The 18,899-nt window shown below is 34.2% G+C and overlaps 1 protein-coding gene across 1 annotated transcript in view; it reads right to left on the reverse strand.

Annotated features, from left to right (window-relative positions):
* TMEM163 (transmembrane protein 163) overlaps positions 1-18,899 on the reverse strand; it is a 304,131-nt gene that overhangs the window by 259,337 nt on the left and 25,895 nt on the right. The window contains exon 3 of the mRNA XM_074301879.1: positions 17,394-17,513. Within this exon, the coding sequence (XP_074157980.1) occupies positions 17,394-17,513 (120 nt within the window). The remainder of the gene's footprint in view (positions 1-17,393; positions 17,514-18,899) is intronic.

An 18,899-nucleotide genomic window follows, 5' to 3' on the forward strand; every position in this document is an offset into this window, starting at 1 on the left:
AGACCTAAACCCAGGTCAAAAACTTTGCAGAGCTCTAATCAGGGAAGCAACAATCAGATTTTGCCCTGGATCAGACTTGTCTGAAAGCACTCACAACTTGCAGGTTTTCAGCCTGTCCCTGAGATCCTAGAATAACACAACATCCAATACCCTAAGAAAGAAGGAAGAAGATCAGCTTCCTCTAGAAATGCTTCAAGTTCATCAAGTTCAAACTTATAAAGGCAACCAGAAGAATGAGCAAACAAAAAGTTCACCCTAAAGAGATTTTATGGTGACATGGAAATTCAATATGCAAAACTAGAAGGAGGAAATGAAAAGAGAATTAACTGTTTGCCACAAGGGATAGGAAGCCTTGCTCAACCAAAACATTTTCTGAAAATTAGAATGAGCCAAATAGAAGGTGACTGACTTCATGAGACAATAAGAAATAATAGAATAAATTCAAAAGACTAAAAAAATAGTAAAGAAGAACCAACCTGAAAAATAGAGGAGAAAAAAAATGTTAAAATCATTGAATTATCCAAACACAGTGACGTCAAAAACCCAACACCTACAAAATCTATTACAAGAAATCTTAAATCTTAAAATAAAACTCTTAGAACTAGAGAACAAAGTGGAATTATAAAGATTCCACTAGGCATTGCCTGAGTGAAACTCCCAAATGAAAATTCCCAGGAACATTATAGCTAGAATGCAAAATTTCTAGGTCAAAAAAAAAATGCCACAGGCAGACAAGAAAGAATTGAAGTACCAAGGCACCATGGTAGGATCAAACATAAGTTAGCAGCCACCATTATAAAGGAGTCACGAACTTGGAATACAATATTCCAGAAGGCAAATGATATGAGCTTGAAGCCAAGAATAACTTATCTATCAAAATTTAATATAATGCTACAGGAAGAAAATGGGTTATTAATGAAATAAAGGACTTCCAAATATTCCTGATGAAAAGGCTAGAGCTGCATAAAAAAAGCATAAAGTTCAAACCAAGATTTCAGAGAAGCACAAATAGGAAAACACAAATGAAAATGATAAAGGGTTAAACAAAAACAAATTGCTTGCATTTGCATAAGGGTAGATGACACATGTCCTCTTGGAACCCTGTCACTATCAGGAGTCAATGAGGGAATCCAATTAGATAAGGTCTGAGAGTAGTTCTGTTATGTCTTGATGATCTTAAGGGGGGAAAAGGAAATAGAGGAAAAGAGGAAGACAGTGTGGGAGGAAAAGGGCAGGAAAAAAATATTTAACATACATAGACATCTATACAAACAAGTTGGAAGAGAGGTTAAAGTAGCTGACACTTGAACTTCACTCACAATTGAATTGATCAGAAGAAGGAAAAATACACACATACATCCACAATATTAGTTATAGAAATACATTTCACTCAACAGAGAAAAATAATAGAAAGGAGGAAGAGGGAGGAAGAATTTGAGGGAAGCTAAATTAAAGGGATTAGTTCTAAGCAAAACAAATACTAAGAATGTACTATGTATAGCTTTTTGAAGTGACAAAGAATAGGAATCTGAAGGGGCATTCTTGAACCAAGAGATAAAGGAAGAAATTATACTATATAAATGTAATGGCATACTATTGTGCAGTTTAATTACAACTTAATTGTTGTAAAAATACAACAAACTTGAATCCTGAGGACCATGAAACAATGTTACACAGCTTGTGATACAGAGGTAAAGGATTCAAAATGAAGAATGAGAAAAAAAAAATTTGCACTTAGCCAATGTAGAAATATGTTTTGACTGACTACATGTTTGTGATGTTTTATTTTTCTCATATTCTCATTAGGGACGAGGAATTGGATAGGATAGTGAAAAGGTGAATTTTGATTAATTAAAATAAATAATATTTTTAAAAATATAAATAAAATAAAAAGTCACCTTCCGTAATTTTCTGCACCAAAGTGCCTCTCCCTATCCACCACTTTTCTATGAGCATTATTTATCTAAGGCAACTAAATGGAGTGCACAGGAAATGGAGTGCCAAGCCTGGAGTCAGAAAGACTTATCTTCCTGACTTCAAATCGAGTCTCAGACACTCACTAGCTATGTGATTCTGAGCAAGTCACTTAACTCTTTTTGTCTAAGTTTCCTTATCTGTCAAATTATGTGGAAAAGGAAATGGCAAATCATTCCAGTATTTTTGCCAAGAAAATCCGAAATGAGGTCACAAAGAGTCAGACTTGACTGAAATGAATAAACAAGAAAAGCATTTATCCACATTTAGAATAAAAGTTCCTTGAGCAGAGGGACTGTTTGTTTTTATATTGGTATCCCAGTTCTTGGCACAGTGCTTGGTATATAGTACGTGCTTTACATATATTCTTGCATGCATGCATGCAAGAGAAAATTAAACTTAATTATATTTTTAAGAGTTCTGAACTTTAAAAATATATTTAAATGGATACATAGAGTTTTTTCCCCCTAAGAAAGCATTGCAAGTATCTTTTCCCTCAATATGTACATAGTGTCCTAAGATTAACCCTCATTTATTCAAATCTCAAAATGTTTCATCTTATTTTCTTTAACTATAGGGGAAAGACAGAAACTTTTTTTTCTTCTGTGTATAAAATTCCCAGTTTGGAAACAGAACAGAACTTCTACTTCTACCCAGGTTGTATTCCTGAGTCTCTAGCACTTTCTCTACCATACCCCTGAAACCTCTTCAACCTGAAAGCTTGCTTCAGTCTTGGAACTCATACATTAAAAACTGAAACTTCCACTTCTGAAACCTTTCTCTTTGTTTGGATATTTCCTCTAGAATCACCTTTTAAAGTAGATGTCATCAAGAACAGACACATCTTCATTCCTCTCCAGATTGCATTCCTCATTCCACTAAATTTTCTTTACATGTCCTCAGAGCAGGGTTCAACCATGCCTCCCCTTTTAGCTTCTTTTTTATGTCTTAACTTCCCTATTAGAATGTAAGCTCTTTGAAGACAAGGACTGTCTTTTTTCATCCTTGTATTTATATTTCCACAGTAAAAGCCCTTACTAAATGCTTGTAGACTCATTGATCTAACCATCCCCAATACAGAGACCTGCTCCCTTCCCCCCAACTCCAACTTACAAAGTCACCAAGTCTTTAAAATAGAAAGAATTTTATGTGAAATGTTTTAGCTATGTTAGAAAATTAAATATTTTTAAATAACAGGGAAAAGACTTAGAAACTAACAAAATTACAGGACACCTGATGAATTAAAAGCTATTGGAAAAGTCATAGATTAACAATGTCATAGATTAACAATTATATATATATATATATATGTCAGGCAGAAATTTCAGTGTCACTATAGTTGCCTAAAAAAGTTTTCCCAAAATTTTGTATTCAGAAATTCCACCCACTCTCAGCAGTTTGTCACCTAGATCAGGCAAAAGGATATTGATATACATCTTCAAAACACATAGGAGAACTGCTGGACAGAGCATTTGCCCACCATCAAATAGATATTGGTTGTTACAAGAATGAAATTATTGTGGAATGTAGTAACAAAACCATCAAGAGTCTTACCAGTAATAATAACAAGAATGTTTAAGTTTGCAGGAGGGATATATGATATACTTACTGATCAATATTTCCCAGACATCCAAGAAAATTTTTTCATGTTTGTAGTATTCTCTCTAAAATGTAATGTTCTCTATTAAGGTTTTCTTGGGGTCTCTGGGAACAGCCTTCGTTTCAGTTCAGTAATCACCACATGAGTAGCCAGGGGTTAAAGTCCAAATCCTTTATTATCTCTTTCAAAGTCTTGTCTCCTTCACTTGGGGCTCAGCTAGTTTTCTGGGGGCTTTCCGGAGTCTTGGTTTCAGTGGAAAAGTGAAGGAGAGCCTCCACCAAGATGATGTGAGATGGGATGAATCTGTCTGAGTCCAAGGGCTTGGGCTTGTGCTCCAGCCTTCAGCCTCCAGCCTTCTGTCTGCTTGTCTCTGAATCTCTCCAAATCTCAAGGTTTTGTGCTTAAGCCTGATGATGGAATGAATCTGTCTCAGCTTCCGAGAGCTTCTAGTGTGCTTATCTTTTCTGGCCCTGAGAGCTTCTCCTTATATGTTCCAAACTGAGTATACACCAATCACTAGAAAACTATTATTTGTTGTAGGATTAAATCACTGCTAAACTAGATTTAACCACTGTCTCAATTCCACTTAGTACCTTATTTCAAGTTCTAGCCCATAACATCTCCTTGTAGGATTGAATCAATCATACTGAACCATGCTAAATTAGATAATTATTGTCTCTATCAATTCCACTGCTTTAGTGCCTTGTAAGAATCCTTTGTTTCAAGTTCTGAGTTCTGGTTCATAATAATGTTATTTCATTGAAAATTATTTTCTGAAGTAACTTTATGTTCTGTGATTTGAAAAAATTTTGATGCTCCTTGCCCCGATAATAGAACAAAACCCCAGACTCCAAGAGGCTTATGATTTTGTAGGAGACTTCAGACTATATAAAACTGAATTGAAGAATATTTAGAGCTACTTGGGGGTGTATTGATAAATGTTTAACAACCAGCTCTCTGAAAACAAATAAATATACTTTATTATTAACATTTTCTCCATTACTTTTTTAAAGTCTAAAGAATCAAAAAAATTTAAATTAAGCCCTGATTTGTAGCATTTTGCCAAAATAAGATTATTCATTTACAATTAAAATATAACAATAGGTTCTCATAGGTTTAGTATGAGTCAGTTCTAATAATCAATAAATCAATCAATAAATATTTATCAAGTACCTGCTATGTGCCAGACATCCTTGTATCTGGTCCTAATGACAATGAACACTACTATCATCATAAAATGTTAGCGCTGGAAAGTTCCCTTGAATCATATGTATTGAGTCCCAATGCCTTTCTACTCATTCAGTACATGACCACCAAATACTCAGAAATGTAAGAAGCATTATGTCAATCTTCAGTGCCTTTAACGGAACCTAAACACAGGGTCTGGGCAAAAGTATAAATTTAAAATTTGGAAAATGGAAAAGCAGAAGGTAAAAGATAGAAAAATATGTCATTTATTCTCTGTTGGATGTATGTGTATGTGTGTGTACATCACCCTGGCAACAAGCCCATTAGGCATTGGTCTATGTCTTTTGGATACTTCAACATTAATAGATTATGAGACTAAATGTTAAAATTAGAGTTTGCAGTACAGAATTTTGAAACTCACTCAACTGTACAATCAAGTAAATCATATATAGCTTGTGTCTTACAGCAAGTTCATGAAGCATCATAGACCAAGAAAGGATGAGTGAGTCAAAGTGATTGCCCTGACTCTCTTAATATCTTGGAACTATTAAGAACCCACCCTGAAATAAAACTAAAAGAGGTATTTCATTAGCTGACTTTTAAGGTTGTAATTATCTGTATTACTTCTATTCCTATTTCTATAGAAAAGGTAGGAAAAGCCAATGTATAAATGGCTCTAACATACAAGCTAAGTGACAGGATCTATAGGACACAAAAAGTCCTACTGTAGTCTGCCTCCTATGCCACAGAGAGTATTGGACCAGTAAATGGTATAATCTTGTCTTCTATAAAGATTTCAAATGCAACTGGCATAGGACAGGACCAGATGTCTCAGGCTCACCCCTTTTAAAATTCATATTTAGTAAGACAAAAGAGATCACCTTCTAAGGGAAAATTTGCTGGACCAACAATCTAGTTCTCACATCTTTCTTGAACTATTGCAATAAATCTTTCTAATCAGTTTCTAACTTCTCTTATCTCCCTTCCACACAGCTTCCAAATTGACATTCCCAATACAAGGATCTGAAAGTATATCCGACCTCAAAAGGTAGTTATATACCTATCTTTAGTGACAGGGATTGTCATGGACCCTTTGGCAGACTCCTCGTAATGTTTTTAACTGCATGAAACAAAACATATCTTACAAAAGAAACAATCATGTCTACTCAGTGAGATAGAAAGGAGAAAGAGAAGTGATGAAGACATTTGGGGATAAGAGATTCATAACAAAGATTTTTCTTAAAAAAGCATCATCAGGCAGGACTAAGTAACATGTGCGGTTCTTTAAGAACTCTTGCTGTTCTTTCAGTCAGAATCAATGAATGACTCTGTACTTTTGTGTTATTGTCTCATTAACAGGTAAACACATATTACAAAGCTTACCATGCATGATGAATCTTTAACTAAGCCATTGCATCCTTTCTCACACCCAATTATATAGAACCTAGAGTTGAGGACTAGAAAGGATTCTAGATGTTATGGGTCCTATCTTCTCATTTTGCAAATTAGGAAACTGAGAAGAGGTCATCTAAGATCACACAATTATACCAGAGCCAGGATACAAAACCCAGGTTCTCTGACATCCAAACCTAAAGCTCTTACTTTTTGCAGCTATTACTTTTTAGTCATGTCCAATTCTTCATGACCCCATTTAAAGATTTCATGGAAAGATACCAGAGTGATTTGCCATTTCCTTCTCCAGATCATTTTACAGATGAGGAAACTGAGGCAAGTGTGGTCACATAGCTACTAAATGTCTTGAGACCAGACTTTAATTCAGGAAGATGAGACTTCTTGACTTTAGGTCCGATGCTCAAAGGGCATATCCTTTTTTCTTCTTTATCGATGTCCCTTCCTTTTTTTTTTTCAGCAATTATCCAATATCTTTAGAGTTCATTTGTAACCATGTTTCCCTACTCCTATTTCTTTTCTTCTATATTCTTCTTCTTGGCCCATACCTTATCTCCTTGGATCAAGGTTTCCCTGTCTTCCCAGATGACAATTGGGAAAACAAATAAAGTCATTATACTTATCAATACATGAGAATCTGTAAGAAATAGTCATCTTCTTCACTTGCTCCTAGTTTCTAGTCCACATTATTATAAGAATTTTCTGGAAATAACAGATAAATATCTTGTCAATTATATTTCAATATTTTAAAGATCTGTGACTTTTAAGTGTGAGTTTTCCCTTTACCAATGTTGATTCCCAACTCTTGGAACTCTACTCATTGAAATATAGTTTTTGTGAATTTCTACAATGAAAAATGAATATGTCACCCTGCATTTTGCATCATGAATTGTTCATTCCATAAGTATCAAAATCAAAATGTCCAAAGAACTCAGTAAACTTTGGCTGAAAACTTTGTAGGGGAAATGATCTTTCCATTTACCATCCTTTTGAATTTGGTTTTAAAATTTGTAAATCTTTTCATTCTTTCTCCTTCACATCCAGTCAGGTGCCATATCTGGCAGAAATTACCTCCATTAAATATTCGGTATCTTGTCTTTTCTCTTCACTAAGTGGCCAATTTGGGCCCTTATTACCTTATACCAGCACTATAGCAATAGCACCTCCTAATCTGTTTCTGATTTCTCTGCATTGAGCTTCCCCTTATCCAATCTAGCTTCCACACAGTTTCTAAATTGATATTCCGAATGCATGGGTCTAACCATTATATCATACCTAAAGAAGTATTAATAGCTCCCTCTTACCCCTCAGATAGAGATTCTGAACTTTTTGTCCATCATGGATTCCCCTTGACAGTCTGATGAAGCTTCTAGATCCCTTCCCATTAAGGTGCATAAAATAAAATATATAAGATTAAAAAAGAAATCAATTACTTTGAAATTAAACTGCAATTTTTTTTCCTGTCCAAGTATATAGGCTCCTTGAAATTTCTCTATGAGGTTCATGTATCCTGAATACTACTGCCTCAGATTAAATATAAAATTTTATTTAATGTTTAAATTCCCTCACCATTTGACTCCAGCTTACCTTTCCAGACTTATCACACATTACCCTTTTCCATTACTACATTCCAACTAAACTGGACTATTTGCAAATTGTCTTATGCTTCTATGCCTTTATATGGGCTTTACATGGGGACATCCTTTATTGAGAAAGTTCTTCCTCTCTCTTTCTCATGGAATTCTTGACTCCTTACAGAGCCCAGAGGAAATGCCACCTCCTATAGGAATCATATTTTATCCCTTTAGTATTAGTGCCTCCTACCTCCATTCTGAAATTTACTTTTTATTTACTACAGAGAAGAACTGGCTTTTGCCTCTTGTATCCCCAGCACTGAGCAGTATTTGGCAGAAAGTACATACTTAATAAATGTTTAAAGATTGATAGAATGCACCTACACATTTTGTATTTAATTTTCTATGTATATTTTGTCTTCCTCATCCCCCCAACCCTACACAATAGAATATAAACTCCTTGAAGGCAGGGTTTGAAGTCTATACAGTGCTCCTCTGCACACAATTGGATTGGATGTTTTTGTGGTCTCCTGGAACCACATACACAATGTAATGGATAGTCATTGTATTTGGAATCCTGAACATAGGGTTGTAAATACTACCTCAAACACTAATTAGCTGTGCGATTCTGGGAAAGTCAATTAAACTCTCTCAGTTTCAATTTTCTCTTCTGTAAAATGAGGTAGTTAGACTCAAGAGCCTCTTAGGATACTTCCAGCCCTAAATCTAATGTTGATTTTTTTAGTCTTTCCATTCCTAATGACTAGCACAATGTCTGACATACAGTAGGCACTTAATAATGCAATAAATAATAATTATTATTATTGTTATTACAGAACAAAATGAACATAGAAACCAGTGTAGAGGATTGTTCTATAATTTTTCTGGCAATATTCTTTTTATTTATTTAATATAATGTGACTATTGACAAAATTACATTCTAAGAGTACCCCCAAAAAAACCTCTCCTCCCTTAAGTAGCTGGCAATTTATTAACAAACATTAAAATATTCTAACCACTTCAGATATAAAGCATTTGTCACACCAAATTCAATGCAATACTATTGACAATTATTTAATGCTTGAGACACATTTGATATTTGATCAGTATATAATTGATAATAGTCACAACAATTCACCGACAGCAACACAGGTAGGATAGCTATCTTGGAAAAAAAATTTACATCATATCAGAAGAAACATTAGACTTAGAATTAGAAAGCCTATGCGTCAGTCTCAAGTCTTCTATTGATCTGGGTGACTTCAAACAAATCACTGAAACTTTTTGAGCCTCAGTTTCCTAATTTACAGAATGAGTTAATTGTACCAGATTACTCTAAGTTTCTTTCTAGTTTGAAATCTGATGATTTTTATTTGTTTGCTCAATTAGAATAATGATTCATTATTTAATTCAATTCTACAAACAACTAAGAAAAATCTTATTAATACATGCCAAGGAGACACAAAGATCAATTAAGAAATAAGGCCATATCTCTGGCCTCAGAGAGTTCATAATTCAGTAGAAGAAATAAAATTAGGTATAAACATTGATATAGATTGGAACACTTTAAATGCAGAAGAGAAATACAAAGTATAAAGAGAATTAAAGTGAGAAATAACTTCTACTAGAAAAATCTGTAACAAAAAATACCTCATCTCACACCTCAGTCAACACAGTCAATAAGCATTTAGTAAGTATATATCATTTCCAGTCTCTTCATTTTGTGTATATGAAGAATCAGAGGTCCAAAGAGTCTCAAAGAGGTTAATTCTGTGTCTATGTATCTACATATGTACAGTCAGCAGCCATGCTTCCTCTTCCTTCCCATCATGGTTACACTCCATTACTAATCAATGGAACAAATGGAAGAATCCAATTTAAAGGGAGATTAAAAGGTCTTTTCTTGTTTAGAAATGAGATGATGTGAAGACCATAGATATCAATAAAATACATTTTTTTAAAGTATATGTTTCTGGCTCAAAATAACTCAACAACCCAACTGGCTGAGGGAAATAACAACTAACACTGAGAATGTTATAAACACCAAAGATTTATTTTTCAACTAATACCTGAGGATGTTTTGATATTTTGCAAACACTACATCAGATTGTTCTACCAACAAATTTTTGCTGAGGAAAAAAAAGTGATAATTGTCCAACTAGGTTAGGTCATCACATCATGTACTGGGTTTTTGGAATATATTATCTCTGTGCTTTTTGTGTCATTTTATTTTTCAGTCTGTATCATCTTTTTAGAAACTTAAAGTTTTCCATTAGACACATTTCAATTTATCCTGAATGCAATCTCTTTCAATTCCGTAGTTATGACTGCTTTTCCTAACATCAGTCGCAGCTCCATGAAAAGGTTGGCCTCTGAAATGTACAGCACACAAAAGAGTTTAAGTTCAAAGTGTAGATAATGCTTTATATGGCACCTAAAATATCTTCTGCTCATACAGTTGGGTCAACTGAACTAGACAATTTGAAATTATCTGGTTAAAATGACATCCTATTGATACCAGAAGTGCTTAATTTAATTGAATCATTAGAAGCTTCATACTTTATAACATGAGGAAAGGGGGAGGGGAAAGACACTAATTAATTTCCTTTCAATGGCTATAAAGAAAAAATATTCAACAAAGATATTCATTAAGGACATCCCAATTTGATTCAGCTTACTATAATTCTCCTCTCTGAATTGTCCATTGCAGTCCATTGGCCAAGCATCAGAATATACTTGGAGCACATTGTGGCTCTTTTGTATTCAAATGACCAGAAAAATGATATCATTAGGCTGTTATATTAGTGCTCTGAGCCAATCAGATTTGGAAGGTACTTTTGAATTTATGTCTTTGCTTTTTTTTTTTCCAAGGAAATGTAGATTACCATCTTGGCCATCATAGAGACCCTAAACATGCAACATTCTAAGACTATTGTCCCCAAATGTTTTCAGGAACTGGATACTTATTCTGATAGCACTGGGGGGGATAGAGATTAAGTACATGGGGTTCCTAATTTCCAAAAGGAGAAAGAGAACGCTTTCAGCTTTTTGTTCGGATTAGAAAGATATTTTAAAAGGCAACAATCAAAATGGGGCAATGATGGTAAAGTTCACTAAGTTAATAAAAATAACAGTATTAATAGAGTACTTTTAGATTTTCAAAGCTTTTCCTGAATATTCTCTCATTCTGTGAGGTGTTTACTAATTGGGGGTGAGGAAAGATGCTAAGGCAGGTTAAGTGACTTGTCCAAGATCACACAGATAGTTAGTGTTTAAGGCTGGATTTTGATTAGATCTTCCTGACTCTGAGTCCAGTACTCTACACCCAGAGGACTGCCTGGCTACCTCAATATGGTTGCTCCCAATGCTATGAGAATAGTAAGAACAACCCCCAGTTACTCAGAATTGTTCTGTTTGATCAAGGAGATAGAAATAAACCTGTTCAAGAAGAACGAGAGTATCCAGAAGTAATAAGAGCTGATTCTTCATGATCCATGTCTCCTAAGGTCTGGATCACTGAGATCAAAAAGGGAACACAGCTCTAATTAAGCCTTGTTGAAGAAACCTGGACCAAGCCTTCTAAAAAGAAATCACTATAGATCAAGCCCAGAGATACTGGGAACAGGGCAACTGCCCTGGCAGAAAAAATACTTTATTACATTATAGTAGAAAACAGTTAGGTGGGACAGGACCCAGAATGTTGACTCTGAAAACCTAAATTCAAATCCAGCCTCACACACTTAGTAGTTGTGTGATCCTCCACAAGTTGATTTGCTTCTGACTGCTTCTATTTCCTCAGCTATAAGACGGAAATCATGTCGGCACCTCCATCATAATGCTGTTGTGAGGATCAAATGAGATAATATTTGTAAAACACATATCAGTGTCTGGTATATAGTAAGTGCTTAATAAATGCTACTTCTCTTCTCTTCCTGTAAGCTGGCACTGGTAGGTTGAGGCCACAGAGATTATTGATATTCAAAAATAACCATTCTTTACCTGCCCTTGACCTTGGTCATAAATTCATTGCTCTGGAATTACTTCTCTTCTCAATAGAGGAATTAGACTGTCCACTATTTCAATTTGATCTCTGATTCAGTTTCCTGAGGAATCATTTTATTAATAATTTTTTTGTTCTAGTCTAAAGGTTTTCTCTAGAAATCAAATTCCTCTATGTCCAAAGGGCTATCAAATTGTGCATATCCTTTGATCCAACAATATTTCTGCTAAGGTTTGTATTGTAAAGAGAACTTAAAAGAGGGAAAGGGACCCATATGTGCAGAAATGTTTGTGGCAGCACTTTTTGTAGTGGCAAGAAACTGGAAACTGAGTGGATGCTCAGTTGGGGAATAGCTGAATAAGTTATGGTATGTGAATGTTATGGAATATTATTGTTCTATAAGAAACCATCAGCAGGATGATTTCAGAGAAGCCTTATAGAAAGGGAATTACCCAATGGTTTAATCAGAAACTGCTATGTTCCACGTTAAGACCGGATCCCAGACCTTAAAGAAAGCCAATATTTGGACTACCTGACATTTAGGGGAGAAAGTGGAGGGAAGGAGGGGAAAATTTGGAACAGAAGATTTTGCAAGGGTCGATGTTGAAAAATTACCCATGTATATATTTTATAAATAAAAAACTATAATAATAATTAGAAACCAATTTCATTACATAATTTAAAAAAAAAGAAAGCTAATATGACCCTACTGATATTTTCAGAGTTCCTTTCTACCTGATCCATTGGACCCCCATCCAGTAGCAGCAGTGATGATAGCAGCATAGAATGTCTCACAATTAATACTAACAGACAATTAGCTTCCAGTTGTTTTGAGATGAATACTTGGAATACTGTAGGGATTAGTGCTCTGTAGCCTGAGTTGAAAGGACCACCCACATTTGGTCTCATCAGAGTGAGATGAGTAGCCTGAAGTCATAAGTGTCAGTGAAAAGGTATAGGCTAGGGATGTCCAAAAATGATAAATATACATTCTGGGATTGAAGAGGATAGATTCCATTCTATTCAAAATATCATCAGTGTACTTCAAGTAGAAAGCTCAATATTCTGACAATTCTTACAGAAGTTTACTAGAAGATAGAGAACAGATAGGAGGTAGCTAAATGAAAGTGCATAAAATTGGGGTTGGAGTGAAAAAGGCCTGAATTCAAATCCAACCTCAAAAACTTCTTATCTTTATGCTTAGCATATCACTTAAATGGCAAACCACTCCAGTATCTTTGCCAGGAAAACTCCAAATGGGGTCGTGAAGAGTCAGACATAACTGAAATAACTGAACAACAAAAAATGGCATCTACTTCCCAGGATTATTTTAAGAAAAAAAAAAGAGAGAGATAATATCTGTAAAGCATTTTGCAAATTTTAAAGCACTATATAAATTATAGCTATTATTGGAGATAACTCTAATATGGTTACTTTTTACAGAATTGTATAATTTCATGTAGCCTCTATAATGCTATGATAAGTCATATGACTATGTTATATCTATGTTTTTAAAAAGAGATGATATTCTAAGCTGAGCCTTACACTGGCCAGTGTCCCCAGTACTAGTTACCCTAGTTGTTTATGATCAACATTGAAATGAAATGAGATAATCATAGGTCACTCAACAGTTGACAGAAGACTTTCACAAAGCACTTGCTCTTTACTAAAGATAATGTAATAAAGAAGGGGGAAGAAGATTTATATAACCTTAACAAAAGCAGAATATTCAACAAGAATATGCATTAAGGATATCAGAAGTTGATTTGACTGAGTAAAATTCCTCAGTTACAGTGGCCCATTGTGGTCCATCAGCCAAGTAGCTAAATCAACATAAAGCTCCCTGTGGCTTTTTGTATTCAGAGGATCAGGAAGGGATATCAATAGCATCATCCTTCAGTCCTCTGAGGATTCTTTCAATACCTATTAAAGAAAAACTAGCCTAACACACTATAAATGGAGTAGAATATATAATACACACACATACATATATACATAAATATATATGTGTGTGTGCATATATATATGCATGTATATATATATAAATCCATATGTGTGAATAAAAAGTTAGATATAGATATATTTAGATATAGTTATGTAGGATATATTCATAGATATAGAGAGAGATATAAATAGATAGGCAGCTTGGGGGCCCAATGAATAGAGTACAAGGCTTGGAGTTAGAAAGACTCTTCTTCCTGAGTTCAAATCTAATCTCAGACACCTACTAGCTGTGTGACTCTAGGCAAGTCATTCAATCCTATTTGCCTCCGTTTTCTCATTTTAAAATGAGCTTGAGAAGGAAGGCGCTAACTACTGCAGTATTTTTGCCATGAAAACCTCCCAAAAGGCATCACCAAGAGTCAGACATAATTGAAAAACAACTAAACAACATAATAACATAAGATAGGTATACACACACACACATGTATATATATATGTGTGTGTATACATGTATGTGTATGCAAACTTGTATGCTATCTAAGCACTAAGATTTTTAATTAAGTATATAAATGGCATGCTTGATAGGAAAGGTATCTCTTTCCTAAACTATTTGGACCCAGAATGCAAGCATACGCTGAGAGAGGATAAGGACTCTATTTCCCATGATAACATGTATTCATGACATAGCTATTAATTAGGGAGAAACATAACTTCTTGAAAATGAAGAAAATCATGAGGAAAAACTGGATCATGATGGCAAGACTCTGGAATTTTCCTGAGATTCTGCTGAGGTTGTGAAGGGCCCTTCAAAAGTTTGAGGTCACAGACCAGTGTCACAAGTATCTCAAAAGAATTTGCAGGCTTGAACCCATTTCCTAGTCAAGGAGCAAAGTTTATTGCAATTGCAACGCCAATTGAAGTGAGCTAAGCTCCAAAAGACCTTAGCAAGGAAGTGATAGAAAGGAAATAGATTTATAGTACAGACTTGGATCAGAGCTTCATGTTACTTACTTGCTTATTTTATGACTTTCAGGTAGGTTTGAGGGGTGGTCTTATTCACTATTGTCTCAGGAATTTGCTTATCACTGACCAACAGATTATCTGTCCATCAGTAATGTTTGTAGGACTATTTTAAGGTCAAAAGACTTTAGAATCATTGATAGATTGTCAGAACAATAGCACTCCAAGCTCAGGGGACCTCAAAGTCATTGCTATCTCCCCTAGAAGCAAGAAAAGAAAATCTAACTGCAGACTTAATAATTGAGCAAAATTGCATGAACTGTGCACCCTGAAATGTTTAACCCTTTGTCTTTTACTGTAAAGAAGCTTTGACCAAGCCTTTCCTATCATGCTTGCAAACTTATAGAACTATTGGAAAGGGGAGTGGATATGAAAAGGAGTTCATTCAGTGGAAATGGATTGTTTTCTGCGGCTTTACTGTATATCTTCCCTAAATATTTACTTTATATTTGTTCCTTTTTTCTGGCCTGGTTCTGCTGCTATGGTTAGTCTTTAAATACATGAAATGCAATTAACTTTGGATGTCCCCAGAATTAAGTCAGTGGCATCAATAAGCCATGGAAGTGGTTTGTTGAAGAGAATCCCTATGCAAAAGATCTGGACTTGTGTGAGTCCAGAGTTATTTTAAAACATGGACTACTTTAAAATGTGTGTGTGTGTATGTATGACATAAATATGTTAATTTTCTCTTAATATTTAGCAATAAAGATAAGGAAGTAGTCTACGGTTTATACTTAGCTACTTGTAACAATTGCAAAGATAAAAGAATAAGAACCCTTTGGGGAAAAAGTTGGCATTTAATTTCTTTGTATTTTATTCAACATTTTTTTAATTAAGGAAAGGAGGATACAAAAGTGGCAATAGTTTTCTATTCCAGAAAAGTAAGATAACCTGATCATGAGGCTTTAATGTGAAATCTCTATTCCCTAACATTGTTTTTTCAACATTGTTTTCCTATGCTACATCTAATAAAGTCCTCCCTAAACAAAAGAGATTTCCTCAATATATCTTTATCTTTACTTCCTCAAATACACAAATAATAAAGCCGCAATGGTTTTATTAGGCATGGAAGTGCTCCAATGGCCATTATGCTCCTTCCCAGTTCAACCATCTTTCACCTGATCCATTTCCTTTACATATGTAAATTATGATGTCTGATCCATAGATCACAACTACCACAATCAAATCATCCTTGGGGGAAAACAGGCAAGCTTGATTTCCGCTTGAAGAGAGGAGGGAGGAGGGGATTTCAGAAATAAGAATTTTTCTTGATTAGATTTCTAACTCCCTCGTAAATGTTTATACTCTCTAATGTGTTGTAGCCTACTTTTAAATGTTTGTTTCTGGAGCCAAGGAATGGTATGTGTTTCTAATATAAAATCACTTCCAAGTGATATATGCCAAGTTTTACAGGGAGCATGTGGTCAAGTTTTAATAATCCCTCTTGGGAGTTAACAGCAACTTCCAGCAGCAGGTCCAACATTGTCGATCAGAAAAACACATATGCTGGAGCAGCTTCTGGAAAGCAGAATTTTCTTCACTCCATTTCCTATCCATATATTGTATATATACACTCAGGTCTGAGGAATGTTGATTCAGACATCTTTCTGTTAAGGTAATAAAATAATCTCAAAAGGGAAATAGATTATTCTCTTCTCCTAGTATGTAAACACACACACACACACACACACACACACACACACACACACACACACAGCATTTCTATATGGAGAAACTGGAGTTCCAATGTGTCAGTGGTTAAGCACATGCATCTCTTAATAATGAATAAAAGCATCCACTGTGCACAGATCTCATTATGGCAAGCATTTGCAGAAACAATTCATGGCACAGAATTTTTAAATGAAAAACATGATTTTCTGTACACAGAGGAAATTTCATTTTCTTTAATTATTTGTTCTTGATCAAAATTAATGTTTTCCTTTCAGTAGATACCACAAACTAGGAAACATACCATAAGAATCTGTTGTTTTCTTAAGCAGAGGAAAAACTGAAATTTTCACACAATAACGTACCATACCAATAAAAAAGTGAAAGAAAATAATATGCAATGTTTCATTCATCTATCTGCATTAGGTTCAAGAGATGAATGTCAAAAATATATATTTGTCATATTTGTCATCTGAGGCAATACACCAACAGAGTATTTTTCCTTCTTCAGCTGATAACAATCACATATTTTCATACAGATAGATAGATAGATTAGCATCAAAGCCCCTCCACTTCTTAACCATTAATTTCCTCTACAGAAAAGAAAAAATACATCTTTTCCTTGTTTTACTAAAATGTAAAGACTGTGACTTCACCAAGAATCTGTTAAAGTGTTCATCATCAATTTGGACTAAAAGCAATTATGACAATTTTTTAAAAGGCTAGTGTTTATCATGACAAATCAATATGAGAATTTTTTAAAAGGCTAATGTTATCATGACAAATATAGAAGTATATTTTTAAAAACTGTACATATTTAACCTACATCAGATTATTTGCTATCTTGAAGAGTGGGGAGGGAAGGGAAGGAAAGAGAAAAATTTGGAACATAAAGTCTTACAAAAATGAATATTGAAAACTATCTTTACATGTATTTGAAAAAATAAAATACTAATAAATTATCACATATATAAAAATGCTAACGTTTATGTATGACTTTGCAATCAATACTCACTAAAGGCAGCCACTGCCAGTGCCAATGTAACAATGATAGAGAACCAGGATACCCATAATGCCTTTTTTCTGTAGTTCTGAGCCTCATGAGGTTTTAGTCGTGTGCTGCTTTCAAGTAAACCTGACAAGAAAAATGAAGGGAAAAATTAATAAACATTCATAAACACATTTCTCTCTTAAGAAATCTATAACCAGATTCAGCAATTCCTAATCAGTTCTTGAATGTAAATTTGGCATCTTGGTATTTACATTACTTCTTTCAGGTAATGAAGTCATTAAGACCAATCTTAAAGATTGATTATGATATGCTATCCTTTATATATTAAGATGATATTGAAGCTCCACTTTTAAGAAGCTATCATCTCTAAATTATTGTATTCCAGGAGTAGAATTAAATTGAATTCATGTAGAATGGATAAGAACTATCTAGAACTAACCACATAGCAAAGCAGTGAGACAAAAACAAAATTTCTGTTTTCCATATTCTAAACAGTCAAAAAAGAAACCCAAATTTGAGAAATTTCCCCTTCCTACCTTCTTTTCTTCACATATCTGTACTTATAAAAAAAAAAAAAAACTTGAGAAAACAAAAGTAAACAAAAGACATTAGGAATTTTTCTGGAAAACTTGTAAGCTTCCACAAATCAATAGGCTTTACAAGCATAGATAGATGAAAAGATAGGTGAAAAGATTCCACCCAATTTCCTACTTTCAACATTCTTGATATCATATGTAAATATCTTTTATCATTGATAAGACAAGTATCACAAGTACCTAAAATCTGAATCCAATGTTATAATCACTATAGTTTCAGTGGCCATTCTATTTTATTATACTCTAGTTCTCTAAAAATTTATCAGCCATATAGTTTCTATTATTCAACAGCTGAATTTCCAAACTGTTTTAGGTAAAATGGGAGTTTACCAGTGCAATGAACTACCAGTGCTTTAGCATCTTAATAAGTTAGAATTAAGAAAACTAACCCAGATGCCCAGTTTATAAACAAAAAGGCTTTGAAATATTTTATTTTCTAATAAATGGACTCAAAAAAGTGTTTCTTTTACAATTTACATATATCACATAGTGTTTAAATGAATGGACATCTTGATCTTCATTTTCATTTCAACCAAGAAAATGGGAATCACATGGGAACTCCTGTGCTTATGTCCCAGTGTCTGGCACATAATAGGCATTGACCAAAAACTCATTTATTGACTAATTGATTCCAAAGTGATAGTTTATTAAACAAAGCAAGGAGGGAGAATGTCAGAGGAAAAAAAAAAACAGACCATCTCTGGGAGTTTAACTTTCTAAAGCCAGTTTATTATGTCTAAAAGTGTGGCATATAAAAGCAGACAGGTACATTTAAAAATAGTAAATATAAATACTGCCACAATTGTCCCTAGACTGCCTCTGATAAAACTACTTTAATACAAGAGATCTTTTCTTTTATCAAATTTTCTATTAGCTAAATGTAATCTTAATTTCAAATTCAGCACCTTTCTTT

This window comes from Sminthopsis crassicaudata, chromosome 3, assembly GCF_048593235.1.
Source record: "Sminthopsis crassicaudata isolate SCR6 chromosome 3, ASM4859323v1, whole genome shotgun sequence".
NCBI lineage: Eukaryota > Metazoa > Chordata > Mammalia > Dasyuromorphia > Dasyuridae > Sminthopsis > Sminthopsis crassicaudata.